At 40.1% G+C, this 25,892-nt stretch overlaps 1 protein-coding gene across 1 annotated transcript in view; it reads right to left on the reverse strand.

The window, feature by feature from the left end:
- The window catches only part of Map3k5 (mitogen-activated protein kinase kinase kinase 5), a 204,984-nt gene that overhangs the window by 85,250 nt on the left and 93,842 nt on the right, over positions 1-25,892 (reverse strand). Inside the window, exons 8-9 of the mRNA XM_036168920.1 lie at positions 8,396-8,508; positions 199-358 (exon numbers count right to left, since the gene is read on the reverse strand). Of these exons, the coding sequence (XP_036024813.1) occupies positions 199-358; positions 8,396-8,508 (273 nt within the window). The remainder of the gene's footprint in view (positions 1-198; positions 359-8,395; positions 8,509-25,892) is intronic.

A 25,892-nucleotide genomic window follows, 5' to 3' on the forward strand; every position in this document is an offset into this window, starting at 1 on the left:
GCATGAGTGACATTGGTTGGGGTGACTTCATCAAGGTCACCAGAACTTTTACTTCAATTATGAAAATTTTATTTTTCTTATAGATTATGGATGTTAGCCTAAAAATAAATAAAATGATCTAAAAGTTGTAAAACTGAAAAACAGTGTGAGGCTGTTTATTAAACACAACTGCATAAGCACATGAGAGCGGATCATTACCACGCTGGTGTCTTCAGTTTGAACAGCTTTTCAGAAGCTTGAATGACTCGTAGATGGTCATTGGCCAGGACGCTGGCTCCCAGAAAGAATCCAACTTCCCAGTAGCTCTGGAGTTTTTCCAGGTTCCCCTTTTTACCCAGAAGGCTGCTCAGCTTCACCCCTAGGAGATGAACAGGAAGCAGAGTGTTACATCACAGTTCTGCAGGGCTGACTTCTCATGAAATTAAGTGCTCATTGTCCTGAGAAGTCAAAATAGTTTTAGGTTTTTCCGTACTAATGTGGTTCACACTCATTGCAAGGACACAGTCCCTTACTAAACAAAATGTACACATGAAGAAAGTAAAAATTATCTTTAAAAAAACTGTATCCGGGGTTGGGGATTTAGCTCAGTGGTAGAGTGCTTGCCTAGCAAGCACAAGGCCCTGGGTTTGATCCTCAGTTCTAAAAACAAAAAACAAAAAACAAAACTGTATCCTTTTTTATTTTATGTGTATGACTGGTTCATGTACATGTACATGTATTCTGATGTCCTCAGAGGTCAGAAGAGGGTGTCAGAGCTCTGGAACTGAAACTATGGATGATTGTGAGCCACAGTGTGAGTGCTGGTAACTGAACCTGGGTCCTCTGCAAGAAAAACAAGCGTTCTTAACTGCTGAGCCATCTCTCCCGCCCTAACAAAAACAATCTTTAATTGAAAAACCCAACAGTCATTTATGTACCACAGTCTAGAATCTTCATGTATTTGCACGGGTATACACATAAGATAAGGAAATCCAGTAGACTGTTCCGTAAGCCTCTTTCCTTGCTATACCATGGGTTATGAAATGATTGGAAAGGGAATTTTCTTGTGTTTTGTAGGTTGAAAATCTATCACTAAACTCAAACACAAATGTGTGTTTGTATGTGTAGTATGCCTATACGTATACACACGTTATATATTATTACTTATGAAGCTATAAAAGCCAAAGACTCTAGGTAGCACTGTCTCATTAGTGGCATCCATTTTCTCTTTGTTACGCTGGGAAGTATGTGCACATGAGAGGCATGCATTATACAGTTAATAGTCCCAGCCCATTATTGCCACTGTCTAACAAGGCTTGATAATGTAATGGGAATTCTCCAACTGTGCTCAACATAATTTTGCTCGTCTATATTCCTTACATTTTATTATAACCATCTTGTATTAGTTGTACATCATGTTGACTTGCTTAAAATATGTATCCTTTTAGAATTGCTCAACACAGTAAGTATCTGTTACCTTAACAATGATTTGAAGCCCAGACCCAGCAGCTCATGCCTATACTCCCAGTTTCTGTGGAGGCAGCCAAAGTACCACAAGTTGAAGGTTTGCCTGGGCTGCAGGCTACAAAGCCAATTCAGGACCAGCCTGGGCAACTTCATGAGAGTGTCTCAGAGTAAGATAAAAGGGTGTGGGGTGAGGGAAAAGCTCAGAGGTAGAGCACATGTGTAGAATGTGTAAGATTCTGAGTTCAATTCCAGTATCACCAAAAAATTTCTTTTGATACTTAAAAATAAAGCAGAAACGTAGACATGATCATTGTAATAGGCTACAGGGGCATAAGGTCACTCAAAGAAAGAACACTTACTGCTTATTAAAGATTCATTAGTAGAAGTTTACTTATTGACTTATAAACTTCTGTCCAGTTACCATACAAATAATTCCTGTCGAGTGGAACATATCATCCCCAAGATTTGTGACCCGATGAAACATAAATCAGCTTCAAAGAAAATCAAGTGTAGAAATCTTATGGAAATGCTTAGATGTAAGACTACAATAGTTACAATCCAATTCAGCATTTTTGTATCCAGAAAGTCATTCCAGGGTAGTGATATTTGGTTTCAACCATGGCATAAATTTGCCATATGATCATGACATCAGCCTTTCAAAATTTGAAAAATATTTTAAAAATTATTTTTATATTTATTTACTTCACTCTGTGTGTGTGTGTGTGAGCATGTGTGTGTGAGCGTGTGTGTGTGTGTGTGTGTGTGTGTGTGTGTGTGTGTGTGTATGTTCGTGTGCGCGTGTGTATGCACATCAGTCATGCTCATACCACAGTGTGCATGTAGAGGTCGGAGGACAATTTGGTGGAGCTGGCTGTCTTCAACCATGTAAAATCTGAAGATCAAATTCAGGTCATCAGGTTTGGTGGCAAGTACTCATCCCACTGAGATATCTCACCACCCTCGAGATGTATCATCTTTAATGAGAGATGGTGTTTTAGCACATGAACATGTCATAAAGTATTTACAGAAGCACAGATGGATAGCCATGTTTTAGTACATCCTCGTATACCTAGCTTTGTGCACGTATTCAATAACCTTCTCATCATGAAGTTCTAAGTGTTGATTTGTTGGAGATGGGAGGTTTGCTCATTTTGTGTTGACATGTTCTAAGTAAAAAGCTAAATCACAATATTCTTGTTTGTTGCCTTGACAGTTACGGGAATTATCATATCTACTTGGTACTACCGATCTTGTTTTATTTTACTGAGACATGATCTTACTATGTAGTCCAGACTGGCCTCAAAATCACAACTTTCTTGCCTTTACTTATTAGTGCTGGGACCATAGGCGTGTGCCACTAGAATACTGAGTTGCTTTTTTTAAAAGCCATTGTGACTAACCATATTTTCATGTTTGTATTTGTTTTGCAAATGAGCTTGTATTTTCTTCAGATATGATGCATAAACTTGTTTTTACATGAAACTATTAAACTTTTAAGGTTAGTGTTAAAAAACATGGCTCTAACCGGTGTTTGCTCAGGTACATATATGTGTAAGCATGTACACATGATATGTAAGTGTGTATGGAGGCCAGAGAACAACCTGGGGTGTTAGGACCTCTGAATAGGCTGGTTGGGCAACAAGCCCAGGATATCCACCTGTTTTCACCTTCTCAGTAGTTGGGGTGATAAGAACACACCACCATTTCAGCTTTGATTTTGTTTGTTTGTTTGTTTGTTTACTTACTTATGTATTGATTATTTTTGAGACAGAGTTTCTCTGTGTGGCTCTGGCTGCCCTAAAACTCCCTCTATAGACGAGGCTGGCTTTGAACTCAGAGATCTGCCTGTCTCTTGCTTCCCAAGTGCTGGGATTAAGGCATGTGCCACCATGCCCTGCTTATTTTTATTTTTATTTTTGGTTGTTTAATGTAGATTCTGGGAATTGAATTCATGTTTGCAAGTCAAGTGCTTTACTGACTGAGCCCATCTCCCAGTTCCTCTAATGTTTTTATATTTATGAGGCCTTTCTCATGTGCTCTTAGACATTATGGATCTTAGTACATAAAGGTGTATCTGTATTTAGGATATTTCCATAGGCCAGCGCTTCAGAAGTAGTACTATATACTAGGTTCTAGGCTACAACATTTTACTTCCTAGGTCCTGGGAGCACAGGAACAATTTTAAGTCTTTATGTATGATTGCTGATGTAATTACACCAACTGTAATTTTACCAAGTCTTTACCAAAAGAGCAAATTTTTTTCTATGTAAATTTTTTGGCTGAAATTATAAGCAAAATGGGTGTTGTATCCTTATGATTTCATACTACTTCCCACCATTTCTTTCATCGAACTGTCTGCTTTTGTAGTTCAAATTTTAACACAGCCCTCATTAGAACTGGCTGATTTGTAAGCACTGAGGGATTTTCAATGTAAAGGCTTTATCATCATATTTTCACCTGATGCTGTGACCAAATTCAAGCCTGTTTTAATGGGGAAATGAGGACACAGAGCTCTGAGCAAACACTCATTAGTTGCCTAGCACTGAGCACTTTAAAAATGCTGACTCTTTCAATGCCCACAGAACAACAAGCCAGGGAATATTTCCCGTTGCAAAGAGAACAGAGTCCAGAGAGGCCTGGCAGCTTCCTAAAAGGCAGAGATTAGATGCTTTCATTTGGGCTTCCTATTATGAAGAATTCCAAACATACACAACTAGAAAATAGACTGTAGTAAGGGGCTAGGGACTGTAACTCAGTGGTAGAGCATTGGCTTAGCATGCACACTGCCCAACACACAGAGAGAAGCAAAACAGATATACGTGTGTGTATCCACACATATACCAACATGTACTACAATGAATGACCAGTTTTGTGACAACTGCTAACATTTTGTTATTGTCCCAGATTCGTGGTTATTTTTTTTGCTGAACTTTTCAAACTAAATTACAATTATCTCATGTTTACAGATTATAAGGAATCTTAAAAAATTCTATAAAACTTTTCCCACTGAAACAGTAATTTCCTAATGTTATATATTAGTTTGTCCTGACTCAAATAAATCCTCTAATTATTATCTAAATGTCCCCCATAGGTTTTTATTTTCATAACCAAGGTCCACTAAAGGGTCATTTAATTTCATTTGGTATTTATGACTCCAAATATCTTTTAATCTAACTAACCCAGCCTGCTTATCTTTCCTATGACACAGCTTTATTTATTTTCTCCCCAAAGCAGAGATGCTGTCTTGAAGAATGTCCTTGTATTCTGGACCTGCATCGGCATTTCATAGTATTGCCTAATTTATTTCCTTAGCTCTCAGGATTCCTGAATGGAGAGTGGACCTTAAGCTTCCAGTTAAGCATTTCTGGTGAGAATATTTCACAATATTTTACATGTCTGTTGCTGAAGATTCTATTAGTCTGTTTTCTGTTGCTATAACAAAGTATCAGGGTATGGATAGTTTACTTAGATCACAAGTTTGCAGGTTGAAAGTCCAAGGTCAAGGAGCTCTGTTGATGTGGTCCCTTGGCTGTATCCCACTATGGTGGCTGTCAAGAGGGAACAGTTAAATGATGACGCGGGGATGTAAGAAGTATGATTCAGTGACTAGACTTGCTATATCTTGTGTAACAACTCACTCACTGGCAGCTGATAAAGGCCCCCATTAGAACAACCTTGATCCCTTCTGAGGACAATGAGGACAAATAGAATCTTCAGCTACAGACATGACAGTTAAGAATTATTTCTTACATTAAAGATTTCACACGTAAGATGATAAACTGGGAAAGGTTCAGATTTAGTGGTTTTCTTACTCTACTTCAAATTTTAATTTTCCCCTTCACTAGAAAGCAGAAAGGGTATTGTAAGGACAAATATGATTGTTATAATAACTTAGTAATTCAGCCCAATTCATATGTTTTAGCATGTCAACATAATGAATGGACGAAGACATAAATTTAAAATTTTTGATTAGAGAATTAATGGAATAAATACAATTATATCTTTAAAATATGCCAAACCTGCTATTAGCTTTCTTTTCCTTGTATACTATTTGATAGTTATATTAACTTATTAAATTTATTTGCCCAAACAATTTTTCTTGAAAGTATACATAATCTAATCTTACGGTCAACCCATTTTTGATTGGCATAATTTATGACTGAATGAAATATAACCTAGAATGCTGAGTATCATTTAATGCAGGTATAAAATTTAAGTTTTACGGGGCTGAAGAGATGGCTCAGAGGTTAAGAGCACCGACTGCTTTTCCAGTGGTCCTGAGTTCAATTCCCAGCAACCACATGGTGGCTCACAATCATTTGTAATGAGATCTGGTGCCCTCTTCTGTATACATAATAAATAAATTTTAAAAAATTTATGTTTTACATGATAGTATTGTATAAGCTTCAAACTTGGCTATTATAGCAGCTAAAATTTGCCATCAAGTCAAAATGTAAGTCTTGATACATGGCGAAATTTCCAAATTTAAATAATTTAATATTTTTGTTGTGCATGTCTGTGTGTGAGGAGAGTGCATATGTGTGTGCGTGGGTGGGCCTGTGTGCACACATGCATATGGAGGTAGGTGGTCAACCTCTGTAGTGCTTCCTCAATTGCCATTCATCTTAGTATTTAATTTTTGAGCTAGGCTCTTTTGCTGGCCTAGAGTTCACCAAGTAGGGTAGGCTGTCTAGACAGGGAGCCCCAGGATCGCAGCTGTCTGTCTCTACCTCTCCAACAAAGAGGACTGCAAGTCCCATCACATCAAGCTCTCTTCTGTGTCCTGGGGTGGGGGTGGGGGGCGCGCTGGCCAAAATTGAGTTTTCCTGATTGCAAGGCATGCACTTTGCCAAGTGAGTTATCTCCCCAGCCCAAAATTTTAAATTTCCAAAAATTTAAAGTCAACCTCCTGTTTTTGAATGTTTGTTCAACATATGTTATGAGTTCTTCTTGGAATAAAATACTGTGTTTACTTTGCGAAGGTACATTACAGTTCTCCCAGCCTCAGCATGTTGACTGTTCTCATCCATACACCACTTAAAAAGGAGACCAAGCATAAGAACATTTCCAAACCACTATTACTGCTCAACCTCTGGATGCAAATCAGCGTCAAATCCCATAAGGACTGAAAGGCCCTCACAAAACTTCATCTGTCTTCCAGAGTCAGGAACAAAATGTTCAGACCACTGATGCTGAGGAAGTTTGGGCTACGACAGAGTTGGTTTTGTTTTGTTTTGTTTTTTGTTTTTGTTTTTCGAGATAGGGTTTCTCTGTGTAGCTTTGCGCCTTTCCTGGATCTCGCTCTGTAGCCCAGGCTGGCCTCAAACTCACAGAGATCCGCCTGGCTCTGCCACCCGAGTGCTGGGATTAAAGGCATGCGCCACCACCGCCTGGCTACAACAGAGTTTTTAAATCAAGATGCAACATTTTAGTGCCATTTCTAAAAGGCACAAAATTGATGTTCATTTTCTTGGGTTTAGTTATCAACCAAAAACATATTTCCCTTGATATTAGACAAAAGGTGAAGTGACCCAGTTAACGCATACTATGAAGCATAATGGTGCTTTGACACCAGGGCAATCCAGCAGTGGTTGTCATCAGATGTTATCATCCCTTGAGCCTGGGACTCTACTCACCTTCAAAAATATCTCAGAACAGTACATGACGGAGACCTTAAAAGCCCTTCTCAGATGACGCTTTCAAAAAGCACAGGATTTATTTTTCCTTAGAAGTATAATTTTTAAAAAAATTTTTAAATAGAAATTTAAATTTCCTTAGAGATACTTAAACCATTTTCAGTTTAAAATATTAAGAAAAATTTCTTTTATAATGAATAATTTAATTAACCGAAGTGTTTATTTTTTTCTCTTTTGGAAAATAAGGCCCAAGACTTCTGTGGCTGTGGTAATAATTCCTCCAAGAGCTGGGAAGGTCATTAAGGAGGGGTTTAACCATTCACCAGAACAACATCTGGTTACCACAAAAGATATTCTAGGATCTAGAAACTTATAATTTTTTTAAAAAAAAAAGGCTACCAAAACCTAAATTGAAACTATCACTCAAAACTGATTCACAAAGATGTGGATCAGATGTGGATCCTAATTTCATTAAATTCCAAAAGAAGACGAGCCAATGAAGCAATGTTACAGGTATAGGAGCGAAGGGATTATTCTATCACGGGTAACAACTCAGAAAGAGTCTCCGAGGGGCCCAGTTACCACCAAGACTGTCAACGACTCTACTGTTGTTCTTGGGGCTTTGGAGGCTTCACACCCCCCTCCCCACCAAGAAATCACAGGGGCATCTGTGTTTGAGGCAAAACCAAAAACAAACAAAAGAACTAGAAGTCAGCTAGTTAGCCCACCTTCTTTCCTTCCTTCCTTCCTTCCTTCCTTCCTTCCTTCCTTCTTTCCTTTCCTTCCTTCCTCTCTGCTTCCCTCCCTCCCTCCTTCCTTCCCTCCTTTCCTTCTTTCCATTTGAATTTTGTTGTCTTGAGACTCATGTAGCCCAGGCTATCCTTGAATCCACTATGTAGCCAATGATGCTCATAAACTCTTGGTCCTCTAAACCGCCCCCTCCCAAGTGCTGGGCCTATGGGCATGCATCGCCATATCCAGCAGTCTCTTTGCCTTTTGTTTTTGTTTGAAAACACCAGGAACACAACTATCTTAAACATGACTGATGTGGGGACTGTGTGAAGAATTCAGACCATCAACGTGAGCTTTGAGTTGTAACATCGTGAACCAAGAAAAAGATAAAGTAAAAAATGTGAATTATATCCCAATACTAAACTCTGTACAATAGTATGAAATTCTGGTCCAGGGTATCTACTAGCCCCACCCACGCTAAATTTATATTAGATATAATAAAAAGCATGAGTGTCTTTTCCTTTGCACTGACTTTGGGTCCAGTCTCTTGATTCCCTCTAAAAATATGAAGCTGCCGTTACCAACTTTCCGAAGCTCAAAGGAGGATTCAAACTGGTGCCCAGCTGCCAGCAAGAGGACTGCATAATTAATTCCTGACTGTAGTGTTGGCTCAGACTCAAATGCCTTTTTGAACCTATGAAAAAAAAAAAAACACAAAAAACGAAATGTACAAGTTTACTTTCTCAATCATGAAACCCTGGGTGTGAGGTAACTTCTGTTTGTATAACTCCAGTGCCCAAGCAAAAAATATTCCATTGGCTTCCACCCCAGAATCTAGTGTGCTATTAGGATTTAATGCTTAAGTAACTACATATCCTTGACGTTTCAGCTCCTCTGATTCTAATACTTGACTCTTCCTCAACCTAGTGACCCTTCTTTTTAAAACGTTCTTGACTTCAACCATCTACCAGAGATGTATAAATATGCGTGACAGTAGTTTTAAAATGCAAACTCTGGACATATTTTTTTAATGGCTTAAGATACACAAAACTTTGAGTAGTATCATCTGGGCAACAACACCCTGAAATGATGGTTTCCATGTAAGTAATAGAAACAATAACAAAATATCAGTGACAGGAAGACATTTAGAGAGTCTGAGGTTGTGTTGCTGCTGTACAGTAATTTTGGCTGGAAGGGCACAAAACCATTCTCTGAATGTTCATGAGCCTGAATGTCACGCTTGGCAAACACACCCACACACAAAAGGACCAGTGTGTGGATATCTGTTGCAGTTTTCAAGGTAACACATCCTAGAGGCCATTTAAGGGATTCCACACGTGGAAAAGCAAGCAGGCAATCATATTAATTATTATTGCATTTGGACACGAAGAGGAAAGGTAAAATGAAACATCCTTGTCACCAATAGAATCTGCTAGAGATGAACAAATGAAATCTTTATTAAAAAGAAAATCAGAATGAAGAAAACTAGACTAAATTCCTAGTCTAGTCCTAATAAATGACCATTTGAAGATACATTTTAAAAAAGATTGCATAAGGAAAAGTACACTACAGAAGCTATTCTATTTAAATCATCACTGAAAGTCAGGAACAGCAAAACTGTGGTGGTAGGCAGGGCAGTATATTTATATTCTTAGCTTTCATATGTCCTTGCTATTTCTCATAATTTAAAATAAGTTAAACATTAAATCAAAACACATCTTGCTGAATGTTGAAGATCCTGCATCTTCCTTAAGGGGCTTACTTTTAAGGAAAACACATGTCTAAATACAAACAAAAAAACCACCCCAATTATTAATCTTCATCATTTGGCTCTATTAGACAAATATTTGCAGACTATAAGAGGAAATTCCAGCTATACAAAATATTTGTATCGTTTTAGAAATACAAATATTTCCATTCTAAATGGAAAACCAAGGTCACATCAAGGGAAGTCATAGCTTACAAGTTCGCATTTATGCCTTAGAGGTCTTTGTTCACAGACAAGTGGACACTTAAAATTCTTTTTTTAAAGTGTAGACAAGAGAGAAATCAAACATTTCTTTCTTCAAGTAGTATCAAACCACAAAATATTGTTCAACAAAGAACCAAAGAACATGGGCTATCCTACCCATGATGCAGTATAACCCTTGAAAACCATGAGCCCCGGCAAGCCTGTCTGCCCTTAAGTTGTTTCTGTCGGGTATTTCATTCACAGCAACAAGAAAACTAACCAATACAAGAGGGGAAGGGATACACACACACACACACACACACACACACACACACACACACACACACACCATACTTTTATATATTTTGGAGATTGATGAAAGCACACAAAATCACTGAACTAAAATTCTAGAGAAAAGACCCCCCAAAACAAATAGCATATACTTGCTCTTGTATGTGGACGTTAGCATTGGAGCACTTGACTGGCATGCCTCAGTCCATCCAACCACAGAGGTCAGGTAAGGGACTAATGGGAGAGGGTACGATCTCCCAAGGAAGGGGAAATAGAATACATGATTATGAGAGACAAGCGGAAGGGATGCCGGAGTGAGATCATTAACAGGGAGGGGGATGGAAGAGAGAGGTAAGGGTAGGAATCCAGGGAGGAGCAACTAATAACAAGGGCCATTTGAGGGGTGATATGGAAACCTACTACTATAGAAGCTTCTTAAAATATATACATATATGGAAGAAATTTAAATGGACTCACCAGGTAACAGGGGAGACAATGCCTTAACTAGACATCTTTCGCCAAGTAAAACCTCCAGTGCCAGGAATGGGTTGCACCTAGTTGAGTCGTTGTTGGCCAAAGGGGCCCCATGGAAACCCCTAAACATCTCAAGCTAATGCCAAGGCTTGCGGCTGCTCTCCACAAACTGATGGTAAGCTCCTATTGCTCAAGTCTACATTGACATATCTCACTGAACACAGAGACGTCGAGCTGGTGGCTACCTAGAGCTTTCACCCCTGCTGACCAGTGCTCATGGTACTGGAAGGTGGTCTGCATGCTTCCAGAGGAGGAAGGTAGACACCAACCCAGCTATAAACTCTGCCATCTACAGCAGTGACGTGCATGCATGGAAACACTGATGCAATAGTAACATAAATGTTGGAGGAGTTACCAACCACCTTCTGGTTGGATTTAAGAACTACTCCATGAGATGGAACCCAATGCCTGACACTGCGCGGGGTGGGCAAGAACCTGAGACTAGACAGGGTATGGGCCGAGGGGAAAATCGAATACAATAGCTCTACTAGGAGAAATGGCAATAACATGACTCCTAATGACCTTCTGCTAAAGGTCAATGCCTAGCTCAGCCATCATCAGAGAAACTTCCTCCTGCAGGAGATGGGAAGAAACACAGAGATCCACAAATGAACCATGTGAAGAGATACTTTGGAACAGTCAGTCCTACATGGGGTGTCTTCACCAAGTCCCTCCCTCTAGGGCTCACCGAGCTTTGTAGAAGAGGAGGCAGGAAGATTGTAGGAGTTGAGGGGATGGATGACTCGAAGGAAACAGTGACTTCCAAATACACCAGGATGGATGTGCATATGAACTTACAGTGACTTGGCAGCAGGCCTGCACAAGTTCAAACCAGATGGATTCCATCACGGTGCTGAGAAGGGGAAGTGGGCACAAGCTCGCACTGCTAACCAAGCTATCTCCAACTGACATCTGCTTGCAAAGGAAAAATTAGTTCTCTCCAATGGAGTCTCGCTGAGTATATTAACCACACTTGAGGGTAAGTCCCATGCCCAACAATTGATGACGGTCATAAAACAAACACAATGGCATTTTTTAAGACTTTGTCTCATATTACTTTGTGTACTGCCTAGTTTTATGTCAACTTGACACAAGCTAGAGTCCTCAGAGAGGAAGGAGCCTCAATTGAGAAATTGCCTTCATAAGATCTGGCTGTAAGGCATTTCCTTAATTAGTGATTGATGTGGAAGGGCCCATCCCATTGTGCATGGAGCCATCCCTAGGCTGGTGGTCCTAGGTTCTTTAAGAAAGCAGGGTGAGGGGTTGGGGATTTAGCTCAGTGGTAGAGCGTTTGCCTAGCAAGCACAAGGCCCTGGGTTCAGTCCTCAGCTCTGGCAAAAACAAAACAAAACAAAGAAAGCAGGGTGAGCAAGCCATGAGGAGCAAGCCAGTAAGCAGCACCCCATCCATGGCTTCTGCATCAGCTCTTGCCTCCAGGTTCCTGCCCACATGAGTTCCTGCCTTCATTGCATTTGATGATGAATTATATGGAACTGTGAGGGAAATACACCCTTTCCTCCCCAAGCTGCTTTTGGTCATGGTGTTTGATCACAATAACAGTAATCCTAAAAAACTTTGTTTGGACAGTGTTTGTCTCACTGGCCTTTTGCTTGTATGTTATAGTTTCTAATTTCTGGTTTTTATGAAGTGCATGTATGTTTCCTATGTTCTTTCTTTATTATGGTTTTTATTTGTTTGTTTTCTAAGGAGAGATACAAAGAAAGGGGGTAGAACTGGGTGGGTGGGGAGGTCAAGGGACCCTAAGAGGAGTTGGGGAAGGGGAACTGTGATCAGAATATATTGTCTGGAAAAACTTTTTTCAATTAAAAAATGATGTCATTCAAAACAAAAGCTGAAATTTGCACATCTCTAAAATAAAATAAAACACAAATCTGGAGAAGGAAGTACTCTAGAAAGAACTGGATTGCTGTTGACCATGAGATCAGGCTCGTCCTGGTGTAAGCAGATACTCTGCCTATTTGAAGGTCTATTTGGGAGAAATGGAACTAGTGGAGTGCTTGATAATTGCACAGGTTGGGAATGTGAGAGAGCCTCAGACAATATGGCTGAAGGTTTCCCACAGGACACACACTGAAGGATGGGTTGGGTTCTATAGGCCCCTGGGATGGGGCATGCTGGGATGGTGGAGTGAGAACTGATCCCTGGTAATGGTCAAGTTCCACTAAGTCAAAGTCTCATTAGGGCAAAGGAGCCTTGAATGAACACATAGAAGGTATCACTCTAGAAAGATATTACTGGAGTAGGGAGATATCTCAGCAAGCATGTAAAAATCTGCATGAGGTAGCACACATGCATAACCTCAGTACTAGGGAATGGAAACAAGTACCTGGACCTCGTTAGGCAGCAGGTTAGGTGACTCAATGAGCTTCATGTGTATTAAGAGCTTCTGTCCAAAAAATGAGCTGGAAAAAGATGGAGAATACCCTAGGGTGACTTCTAGCCTTCACACATGCACACTATATATATATATAACTGAAGGTACACACAGAGACACACAAACATGCATATACACAACATACATGCATACATTGAATAAATAAATAAATAATTTACTAAAGTTTGGAGTTGAATTAAAAGCTAAATCACAGACTCCAAAATGTGGACAAGAAATCTCCTGTAGTGTTTAAGGGATCAAGAGGTAGATCTTCAAGACTCTCTGCCAAAAGTCAAAGATGGTCACAGGCAAGACAAGGACAAAACAGATAGGTTAGGTCAACCCAAACTGCACTCAGTCACAGTGCAACTCAGCCACATTTGCTGACATCTGCAGTTTCTTGAGCTACATGCTCTGAAAGAGAAAACGTGATTTCCTAGGATTTTTGGTCCTAACATACTTCTGGAATGCAGAACACCTGGGGCGTAATGAAGAATTCGGAAGCTTGCAAAGATTCGAATCAACTGAACCCCTAACAAAGAGTCAACACAGGCAAGAAAGGCTGATGCACATGCAATCTCGCTGTGTCTTTAAGATGCAGATTTTAAAATGACTACACAGGAGGCAAAGAAAATGGGAAAAGATGAACAACGTGAATGTAAAGACCAACAACTTCAACACAGAGTTGGAGTCTTAAAAATATCCAATGATCGGGACCTAACATACTCCATGCACGAAAACGAAAATGGGCTTTAAAAGACACTAAACACAACAGAAGATAGTTTTGGTCAAAGGAAAAAAAACAGCAAATAAAGTATTAAAAATGAAGCAGAAAAAAGAAATTAGAAAGAAAAAGGAAAAGGAAAAAGAAAAAGGCACAGGAGACATATGGGACCTGGTTAAAAAGCCTAACATATGTATTCTTACATCCCCAGAAGAGATGAGAGTGGACATGTAACACAAGAAATAGCTCAAGATGTGGATAAAAATATTCAAAAGCTGAGAATAAAACATCACCCACAGACTCCGGAAGTTGAGAAAAATTCAAGAAATATGAAATAAAATTGTCCAGATGCTGAGGCCAAAAACACACAGAGGAAAAAAATACTGAGTCAAAGGCCATGCTTTGTCACCCAGCTGCTATCAACTGTGGACACAAGAGATCTTCCTGCCTCAGTGTCTCTACCGGCATGCACAACCCAACCTGGTTTATGAGAGAAAGCTTGAAGTTGACCAGAGGGAAGCTACAGAATAACTCAGTGGACGAGCCTTTATCATCGATGACTAGAGCCTTGAGAAAGCAGGGAAGGAAAGGAAGGGAAGGGAAGGAAGAGAAGGAGGGGAAGGGAAGAATGGAAAGAAAGAAAGTTGGCTAGGGAAGACTACAGGCACCAAACCCCAAAGAGTCAGTAAAACCAAGAGTTGGATTTGCAATGCAAACAACAGAAACCAGAAGAAAGGCAACTTCATAAGTTAGGGTAATAAAGCAGATGCTTTGAGACAAGCCAAAACTGGAACGCACTGCCAGTTGATCCACACCACGAAACCACCAGAGTGTTTTCAAACCAAAGAAGAGGGATTCTGGTTGGAAGTCCCGAGTTGCAGAAAGAACACACACCACAATGGTCACACACATGACTACATAAAAACTCAATTAACTGTAGCATCTATTGACTATTTAAATTAAGTTTCCTTACTAGGAAAACAGTGAAATACAATTTAAGGTAGTAGGTATAATTCAGGAGTCCTTTCTTGTGATAGCTAGCCTTGGCTGGCAACTTGACTACATCTGGAATCAACTAAAACACAAGCTCTAGGCATGCCTGTGAGGGACTCTCTTTCATTTTGTTTTGAGACATTGTTTCTCTATGTAGCCCTGGCTGTCCTATAGACAGGAACCGGCTCTGTAGACCAGGCTAGCTTCTAACTCAGAAATCAACTTGCCTCTGCCTCCTGAGTGCTGGGATTAAAAGTGCGTGCCATCATGCCTGGCCTGCGAGAGATTTTCTTGATCTGATTATTTGAGAAATGAAGACCCATCTAACCTGGTCCCCATCTTTGAGTAACAACCTGTAGCATGAATCTTAAAGGTACTTATTAATAAAAATCAAACCTGAGGCCAGTTATTGGGGGTGAATGCTGGAAGATCAGAGAAGCAGAACAGGCCACAGCTACCTCACCTCCCCAGTTCCTCAGCTCATCCTGTTTCCTCAGACTGGAAGTGTCTCAGTCCTCATCCCGAATGAATCTCAGCTGAACAGCTGCTCAAAAGCCTGAAGCTTAACCAGCCAAATGCTTCTAGTTTCTGATCTTCACGCCTTATATATCTTTCTCTTTCTGCCATCACTCCCTGGGATTAAAGGCGTGAGTCACCATGCTTGGCTGTATCCTTGAACAGATGGATTTCTGCCTCTGGAATGCTAGGATTAAAGGCGTGTGCTACCACTGCCTAACCTCTATGTTTAATATTGTGGCCGTTTTGTCTCTGACCCCGATAAGTTTATTAGGGTGCACAATATTTCGGGGAACACAATACCACCACAACAACCCATATAAAAGGGAGAAGGAAGCTTTTGCTTTTTGCCTGCTTGCCCTTGCCATTGCTGGCAAGTTCATCTACTCTGCTGCTGAGGCATTCCTTCACTGGTTTTTCACCTAGTTCTTTGGGATTCCAACACAGACAAGATCAGCAGCTAGCTTTCCAGGAATCCTTTAGGACTCCAGTGTCAGACTGGGTCTGCTGAGACATTGAGTCTCATGGGCTGAACAACTTCTGGATTCTTGGCCTTTCTATTGTGAGACATTGTTAGAATACCCAGACCACAGCCTGTATGCCACTCTAATAACTTCCATATATAAATATGTATACATATACACACATATATAATGTATACATACATACATACATACATAGAATGAATATATACATGCATATACATACACACACACACACACACACACACACACACACACACACACACACACACACACACACACACACACACAAATTCATTCTATCAGTTCTGTTCCTTTACTGAATCCGGATGGATGTAATACTGTAACCACTGGGGAGCTACTAAAATAACATAATAAAAAGAATTGCTAATAAGCTAATGGAAAAGACAATGTAATGCTCAATTATTTTGTAGGCAGGAAAAATGGAACAAAGAACACATGAAACAATGAACAACAAGATGGAAAATGTAAGCCCAGTTTTTAGTTAGCATATTAAATGTAAATGACTTAAAATAAAGATTCCCCAAACAGAATTAATTACCAAGAACAGCAAAAAAAGAAAAAGACACAAATACATATATTTTAAAGAGATGCTTTAAGTATAAGGACACAGGTGAGTTAAAAGTGCAATGATGTATACAGATGTGATTATATGTATTAATATCAGAAACAAACCAGCTTCAGTACTAATAGTCTTACGTGCATCTATTAACATTGCTTCAAAGCATACAAAATTAATAGAACTTAAAAAAAGATAGATGAGTCTACAGTAGTTCCTGGAGATTATAAAAATGTTCCATCATGGTCAAACACATACACAAAAATAACAACAAAGGTATGGGAAATTTGAATAACACAGTAAGCCAGTTTAATCTGTCATATCTGAGATGTTGCACCCAATGCCTGCAGGCTTTCTTCTAGGGCAGAAAGGAGCTCTCAACAGTTTTAAAAGACCTGAACTCCTGCAGTGTGTTCTCTCTCATATCTTCACTAAAATAGAAAGCAAGACAGACAGACATAGCTAGATACCGGACAACCCACTTCTGAAGATCCCAGGAGAAATGGCCCTGGCAATGCATTTGAACGGAACTATACAGTAAATCCAATAGACTGACATTTCTGGGGTGTAGAACAACTTAGACCTTTAAATGCTGGTGTTGAGAAAGGAACAAGATTGGGGGAAAAAAAATCAATGGCCCAAGCTCCCATCTAACAAAAAGGGCTATCTATTACCCTGAAGCAGAAGAAATGCTTTTTGAAAAATCAATGAAATACAAAGTAGATAGATATGCAACTTAAAAGTCTGCAGTACTGAAAGTCGATTCTTTGCAATAATAAATGGAAAGAGCCCTAAGCAGAAAGTTCAACAGAGAATGAAAGGGTGGGAGAGAGGAGAGGGGGAGGGGAGGAAAAGAGGGAGGGAAGGAGGGAAGGAGGGAAGGAGGGAAGGAGGGAGAGAATGGGAAAGGAAAGGGGGAGGGAGAAAAAATGTTGCTATGGTAATGGAACAAAGAGGGACATGGTTGCAGATCTAATATACACACTGATACTAAACAGAATCAAAAGATGCTTCTGAGTGGACAACACTATGCCAAAGAGTATGACAAATGTGGGTGAAAAGAAAATACTTCTTGAAATCCAAATATTAGCGTGGGTACAAGAGAAAAGGAAACCCTGGTTCATCCGCCATGTTTCAGAATATCCACTAATGACAAGAGATTCTACTGTCTTTCCCCCAACTAGAATGTGAGCACCAGGATGGCAGAGACCTTGTCATCCCTACTGGTGATGAATCCCCAGGCCCTGAGTCATCGGGACCCCTGACTCAGTGCAGGCGACTGCACTCAGCTGTACAGTGAAGAACCAGAGGTAACGAGTGATGGGCACAGCAGTCATGCAACGTACAGAAGACGTATTGTATTGGCTTCTGTTACTGCTCTTGGTCCTCATTTCCTTAAACCCTCTGGCCATGAACTACATTCTAGGACAGCATCAGATCAGCGGTTTGCACATTACCTCCCCTGTGTTATAGTTTAATACTGTTGGAACTTATTACATATTGAGGACATTATTTATAAAGAATTGGCTTTCCCCATCTAACACCTTAAACAGGAAGTTAATTTACAGCTAGGGAAGGTGCAATTTCTCCTAAAGAAGATGTCTATGATTCTCATTACTAAAAAGTTTACTGATTAGAAATCTCAGTCATATAAACATGTAGATAGATGACTAACTATTATGAACATTTGTACTTTTGTATTCTCTTGTTCCTTGATGTTAATTCTATATATATGTATATTATGCATATACATTAGTTTTTAAACTTTTAACAAACTTGACAATTTCATACATGTATAAAGTGATTTAATCCCCATCCCCTCGGGTTTCCTTCCACCCTGAGAAACCACCTCCAGCCTCCCTCCCATCCCTGTAAAACTGCCCCCTCCACAATTCCCTTCAAACATTCATTCATTTGGGGATCCACCAAGTTAGCACTTATTTAAAATTCAACTGGTGAAAGTACACATAGATGCTAAAATCATGGAGCAACTTCAGCTGAAGCTGAGGAATTTTTCAGTAAGCAAACTGCTTGACAGTCCTACCTCATGTCTGTGCCACATTTCTGTGTCATTGCTGTGGGATGTTCTGTATGTTACCTGTGGTGTGTTGCTCTGATTGGGTAATTAATAAAACACTGATTGGCCAGTAGCCAGGCAGGAAGTATAGGCGGGACAAAGAGAAGAGAATTGGGGGAAGTGGGAGGTGGAGGCGGAGAGACCTGGCAGCTGCGGCCATGACAAGCAAGATGTAAGGTTACCCATAAGCCATGAGCATAGAAATGGGTCAATTAAAGATAGAAGAAGTAGGGCTGGAGAGATGGCTCAGCCGTTAAAGGCTAGGCTCACAACCAAAAATATAAGATAGAAGAAGTAGATTAACAAGAAGCCTGCCACGGCCATACAGTTTATCAGTAATATAAGCATCTGAGTGATTATTTTACACATGGGTTGTGGGACTGCGGGGGCTTGGTGGCACCTGGAGAGAAGCTCTCCAGCTACATGTCATGAACTCAGCAGAGGGTCTGGCCCACTCCACTCTGCTCTCCCTCTGAGACTCACTCGGCCTAAAGGAGCAGCCGCTGGTGCAATGGCCAGGAAGAAAAAAATGCTTACATCACAACCACAATCGAGTCCCACATGTCAGAGTGCACACCCATGGAGGCATGCATCAAGCCTAGGAGCCTGAGATAGGAATGTGGGCTCTTCCTGCAGAGAATGGTTTTGATAATGATATAATGCAGCCCCTGTGACACAGTCCACCAGAGAAAACTGTGGTGGACACCAAACTACTAAGAGAAAGTACAAAAGGAGCAGCCTCCGATGGTTGAGTTCTTCCTAGGTAGTGACACTTGGGGTCCAGTATCTGGAACGCTGACACCTGTTTAAAACCAGGGGCAGTTCTCAACAGTCAGGAGGCTGAAGAACAGAAATGGTTAAGTCCTGCAGTGTGGAAGTAATCAAGTAGGAACTTGACCTTGCTCTGCTGGATTCCAAAGCCTGAGCCTCCTTCCCTATCACTGTCTACCCTTGGTTTGTATTTTTAAAGATTATTTCAGTTGCTTTTTATCTTTTTTTTTTTTTTTTTTGGTGTATGCTGCGCAGGCACTTGCAAGGACTTGTATGCATGCGGGGTCACATGTGGAATTCAGAAGTCAAAATGTCAGGTGTCTCTTAAGACATTATGAGACAGAGTATCTCACTGAATGTGAGGCTCACTGGTTGAGCTAGAAAGATTCAGCAGTAAGCTCTTAGGAATGCGCCTATGTTTACCTCCTGACTGCTACCTTGTCTGCTTTTCAGGAGGGAATTAGGGATCTGAATTCAGGTCCTCAAGCTCACGTGGCAGGCACTCTACAGTCAGGGCCATCTCCTTGGCTTCTTTTGGTTCACATAATAAAAGAGAGGCAAGTTGGGACAGGAAAACTTCAAGTGAACAAAATCAGAGAGAACTGCTTTCTTGTTAAGGAGAAAGTTTGTATCTTCTATTGATATTAATATAGTCTAAGAAGTCAGAGTTTCTCAACAAATATATTTAATCAGGTCCATTAGACTACAAACTACAATTTAAGAAAAAGTTGCTACACCAGTACTACTAAAATATGCCCATAAAATACACCAAAGAAGGAAGTTGTCCATTGCTAATATCTTCAGAATGTAATCAGCAGGAAGATAAATGAACACACCCTTATGCAAAGAAATCTACAAGAGGTTAGTAGTGAAAAAATTTCCAGAAAGAACTAAACTGAGGAGCCAAGAGTAATGTTAAAATTGAGGAAACTTCTGCCATAGCTTCAGCTGTCAGCTTGGCACAGACTCAGTTACCTAAAAAAAGGGAACCTCAACTGAAGGACTGCCTAGACCAGACTGGCCTATGGGGGTGTCCCTGAGGCTTTTCTGAATGGCTAATTGACGCAGGAGGACCCAGCCCACTCTGGGAGGCACCATCCGAGCCAGGTGGTCTTAGGCCATGTAAGAGCAAGGCAGAGCAAACAAGCCTGCAAACAGCAATCCTCCATGGTTTCTGCTTTCTTCAGCTCCTGCCTCGGGCTTCCCCCTTGACTTCCTAACTTGGTTTCCCTTGATGATGGACCCTTTGCCCCTCAAAGCTGCTTTTGGTCACACCATATCTCAGCAACAGAAACCAAATCAATGCAACTTCATTTGGGGGGAAAAAAACTTAGAGAAGGAACTAAATATTCACATGTTAAGAGAATTCCAACAACACTTGAATAACAGCGTGAAGTTGCTTCCATTCCTGCCACCCTTTATGGTTTAGTACTAAATATTAGTTGAAAGGGAGTTAATGCATTGTACTACGTTCAGTTTCGTTATTACATTTGAGAAGCAACATTTTTGCATCTAAATGCAGTTATATTGCAATTACATTTATGATGAATCACTTCTCATTCATACTTTCAAAGGAACAGAATTTGCTCAAAAACTTCCTTTGATTAGCACCGTGTGTTGGCTGACTATGAAAAAGCAAAGCCCTTGATTGTAAAGTGAATAGTGTTTTCATAAAAAAAAAGTCTCTGTGCACGTTTTCATCTTGGCTGAGACGCTGCACAGCTATCAAGTACAAACCAGTGTTCTTGACTTGCTTATTTCTAGCCGACAAGTGCCTGTACTCCAGCCAGAAGAAACTGGACTCAAGTTCCACTTAGCTGTCACTTCTCTTCGCTGGTGACAGAACAGCTGTGATTCTCCTCGTAAGACATGGGTAATTAAATTAGAATTTCACGCTCCTTCGCATCTCTAGAGAGACTTCTGAAATTATCGCCCATGAAAATTTCAAAGGCAAAGCGTAACAGCATGTGTAAGAAATGACTTGCTGGAGTGACCTGGTGACCGGGGCCAGCCTTCTAAGTCCAACTACTTACACACTCATCCCTTACAACAGAAATTTCAGAGCAAGGATTTTAAAAGCCTTCAACACTATTTCTCCCATCCATTTATACAAAATCTTTCTTTTCCTGAAAAGAGAAAAAACCATGTTGTTTTATAATCTGCTTTTTAATTTGATATATCATGATACATGTCACCAGAAACATTTTTCCAAAGCCACAATTTCCTTCTGAGTGTATCCATCCAGGAGAACTGGAATAGACAGAGACCCCTAGAGAGCTAGCTGTGTGTCAATATTCACAGCAGCATTGTTGACAATGTGCAAAAGACAGAACCAACATGTTTGTAGACGGATGAACAAAATGTGGTAGGTACACATAAAGAACTATGATTCAGCCTTTAAAAGGAAAGGAATGCTGTCATAGGCTATCACATGCATAAACTTTGAAAATAGGACGGCAGATCAGTTACCATAATCACACAACAAATATGAGGTACCTCCAATCGCGTCATAGAAACAGGAAGTAGAATCGTGGTTCCCAGGGGCTCAGAGAAGGGAGGAATGGACGGTATTTAATGGGTGCAGAGTTTCAGTTTTGTGAGATGGAGGTCTGTCAAAACAAACAAAACACACACACACACACACACACACACACACACACACACACACACACACCCAGCTCCACAACTTTGAATGAATGACTGTCTATCTTATCAAGATGCTATCCTTCATTTTAAAAAATTCCTTTCTGTTAATGTTGAGGTTTCTTTTCTTTTTCTTTTTTTTTTTAATGTGTAGCCCAGGCTGGCCTCGAACTCAAAATCATCCTACCTCCACCTCCTTCAGCAAATCCTACAGGCGTGTGCCACCACAGCCAGCAACACTGAAGTTTCTTATTTCTTGTTACCACAAATTCACTGTAGTGGATGTCACTATAAATCAATCTCTTGTTTTGTATCTGCTATTTCTTTAGGATACATTCAAATGACATCACTGCATCAAAGAACATGAATTATTTCAGAGCTCTAGATACGCAATGCCAAACTGCATCCCAGAAAGGTCCTGTCGATGATTTATATTCCCAAGACCAGTGTACGAGTGACTTTTACATTGTACATTCATCAGAACAGTATGATCTCTTTGCCCCTTTGCCAAGAGATAATGAAAACAAAAGTTGAATGTTTTGATCCTCCAACAATTATTGAACTCAAAGAGGCCACTGTTATTGATTGGCTAGTACAACAACTGCATTGTGGTTATAGAAAATAGCTGTGGTTGTTTGGCCAGCTAATAACCTATTCAAGAAATACCAAAATGCTCACACAAGCCACCCAAAGCTTCTGGTCTGAAGAATTATTTTCTGAACTGCACTCGCAAATCTACCACATCTGAGTCCCACTTGTGCATGACAACTTCACTGGAAAGAATATAAATGATAAAAAAGCAAACAACAACAAAAAACCCAAACAAACAAAATACACTAAGCAAAGAATTAACACCAGATGCACAATAAATCCCAGTAAAATTACATAAGAAGCATAAAACTATGGCAATACAAGTTCTCCAAAAGTTATCAGTCCTATAGTGATGTCATCCAGTGAGAGTGAATTAGATGAAATCCCAAACAGAGAGTTCAAATGTATGCTCAAAGACACAAACAAGACAGTGTTCTGAGCCAGTTGTGCCACATAAGAATTAAGTGCAACTATTTCATAGTTCTTTCTTTGTAGGTAAGAGCTTAGAAGAGGCATGGTGATAACCCTGCCAATTAGTACTTCTGTGGCATGGTGATCTGTCCTCTTGTCTTATTAGTAGTACAGACAAGTTGGGTAGATGGAAGGGCTGCTTGCATAGGTTAAATGCAATTACCATTTTATCTAAGGACTTGAGTCCCCATAGATTTAGATCCTTGGGTGTCTTATAACTAATTCCCCATGGATACCAAGACATGAATGTAGTAACATTATCCCAGTCAACCTCAAGGGCTTCAGTGAACAAAACAACAAAGCCAATGACCATGAAAAATATGTTAAACAATGTTTTCTTTTGTAATGTTTCAATCAGCATTAGAATGAAGATGTGGATCCATTCCAACCTTATCCGTTGTGTAACTTCACATTCAAAAACCAGAGTCTATTGTAATGACAAATCATACTGTGGAAAATTAAAGGGAAACAAAACTCTTCTTTTTTTTTTCTTATTTTGTATTTCTGAATCTCCAACTGAAGCCCTCAGAAAATACCTGTGCACTGGAGTTTCCCCAGGGCAGTAAGAGGATGCCATGCACAGCCCTTGCATCAGGTGATATACATACAGGAGGCTGAAACTTCCTCCTTCCACCATGGGGCAGGAACAAGGCCATCCCAACTGCCCGGGGGCCTCTTTTGTTGAGTTGAAGTTCTTGTCCTTAAACTTTCTATGGTGCATGGATCACAGTTTATTCAAACAAACACAAAATGATTCAGGCTTGATGAATCAAGGCTTGAGGGACAGATTGCTTGCTATGACAACTGAATTTTTTTTTTTTAATCTCAGCACCTGCAGTAGACAAGGGAAGACTCAGATGATCATGACTCAAGAAAAAAGGTCAGTTGAGACATTGGTTGGGATGGAGGCCCCAGGGCAGGTGTAATGCTGTGGGCACAGCTGATGAGGTACTCAGTAAACTCAGTAGTGCCCTTTAATATCAGCACCCCAGTGGGGTGCCTTTCATTCTCAACAGAAAGCGAGGCAAGGGTCAGTGTTAGTGAGAAAAGGGCACACCCTTCAAGATGGACTGAAACAGCAAGAAAATGCAGCAGTTAAATAGTGTATAAACATTTAAAAATAAGCCATTTACAACGGGGCCAGTGTCAGTGTCTAGCAGGGTAAACAGATATGACAACTGTTATGGGCAGGCACTCTGGTGAGGTGACATTTTCCCATGACTAAATAAATCAGGACATGATACAAGATCAATTCCCAAGGTCTCCCAATGAGTCTACCGACTTTCAGCAGCCTTCCCTATTCTTACTAGAAAGGTGGCTTAGAATGTAATCATAAAAACACAGACATCTTTGGCTGGCCCTCAAAGACCTTGACCACAAAGCTTTCCAGAAGATCTTGGGCTAAACAGGAAACATGAAAAAGGAACCAGCAGAACTGAAACCAAACCAAAAGGAGACAAAAAAATCTCTGCTTTCCATAAGTGAACTTAGCACAACCTTGCTGTGTCTCTTGGTAGTCCAAACTCCTGTTTTCTAGAGAGGAAACTCTTCTACTTTGTGTCTGATGCGCTTGCATTCACAGACCATGCAAAGCAGGTGTGTGCGGGCACTATTGGCACACTATCTCTGCCATATTCTAGCATTCATCCTGGGCTCAAAGCTCCCCAAACAACCATGTAATGTCGACATCTCCAGGTGGTTATAAAACTGAATACCCATCCAGCATGTGATTGGTGCTCACATTTCTTTATCATCCTTGCCAAAAATTGATATTGTCAGACAAGAAAATTTGGAAAATCTGAGTAGTATAAAATTGTACGCCATCATTTTGGCTATATTGGCCTTTATTTTTATTTGTTTAAAATACTGGTTGGACATTTGTAATTTCTCTTTTACAAATGAGCTATTTATATCTTATGCTCACTTAAATTTTTTTCTTAAGTATTTTTAGGCCAGGCCATATATATATACAGTCCTATATGTATATCTTAGACTTTTCTTTACTTTGTTGGTACTGTTTACATTTACTCATATATTTATCATTTTCAGGGCTCTGTATTCCTTCCTAAGTTTCCCTTTATCCAAAATAATTCCCTGTAACATTCTTCTAATAAAGATTGGCTGTCAACAAAAGACATTGATATTTATTTGCCCAGAACCACCTTCATTTTACCTTCATGTTCGAGAGAACCATCGTTGGGCATGTATCCTCTGTTGGCCATTCCTTTCTTTCAGAACTTTTCACTGCCATTCCACTGTGTTCTGGCTTCCTTTGATGAGAACTACGCCCTCTTCTTTAGAGAATGTAGCCTCTATTAGTCTACTCTTAGGTCAGTTTCGTGCATTTCTGATTTTTTGCAGTTTTACTATGATGTACCAACAGAGGCTTTCCTTTGTTTAGTCTGTGAGTGTCTTGCTGGGCTGTCTAAACTTGTGGGGTGAGGGTGTATCCATTCAATCAAACTGGAGTATCTGTCAGCCATTAATGCTTCAAATATTTTTCCCTCTTGAACTTCAAATTAAAAGCTGTGTTAGATGCAGCGAGGCTTTCCATGGGTCATTGAGACTATTAATTTCTTAATCTTTTTCTTCCCTCTGCTCCAAGGCAATTTTGAATAACCTATTCTCAAGGTTATTGACATTTCTTACATTATATCTGACCTATGTGCTATTAGTCCTAACCTGTGATATTTAACTTCTAATGTGGTATTTTTCAGCTCTTTGTTTTTTTTTCTTTTTCACATCTTTCCATCCCATAATTTATCATACTACTGTTCACTGTAATCATCTTTTCAAGTATATTCTTTAACATTTTATCATAGTTTTTATGTCCTTGTCTTCTGACAGTTCCAAAATTTGTCTTGCCCATAAGTTGGTTCCTTCCTTTCTCCATCTCTCCCTTACTCCCTCTCTTCCTTCATCTGAGATGGGATCTCATGTAACCCTAGGTGGGTCCCAAACTCACTGTGTAGCTAAGACTTACATTGAATTCCTGATCCTGCTGTCTCTGCCTCCTGAGTGCTGGGCTTACAGGCATGCATCCGTCACCATGACCAACC

The sequence above is a fragment of the Onychomys torridus genome, chromosome 19 (assembly GCF_903995425.1).
Source record: "Onychomys torridus chromosome 19, mOncTor1.1, whole genome shotgun sequence".
In the NCBI taxonomy this organism is placed as follows: domain Eukaryota; kingdom Metazoa; phylum Chordata; class Mammalia; order Rodentia; family Cricetidae; genus Onychomys; species Onychomys torridus.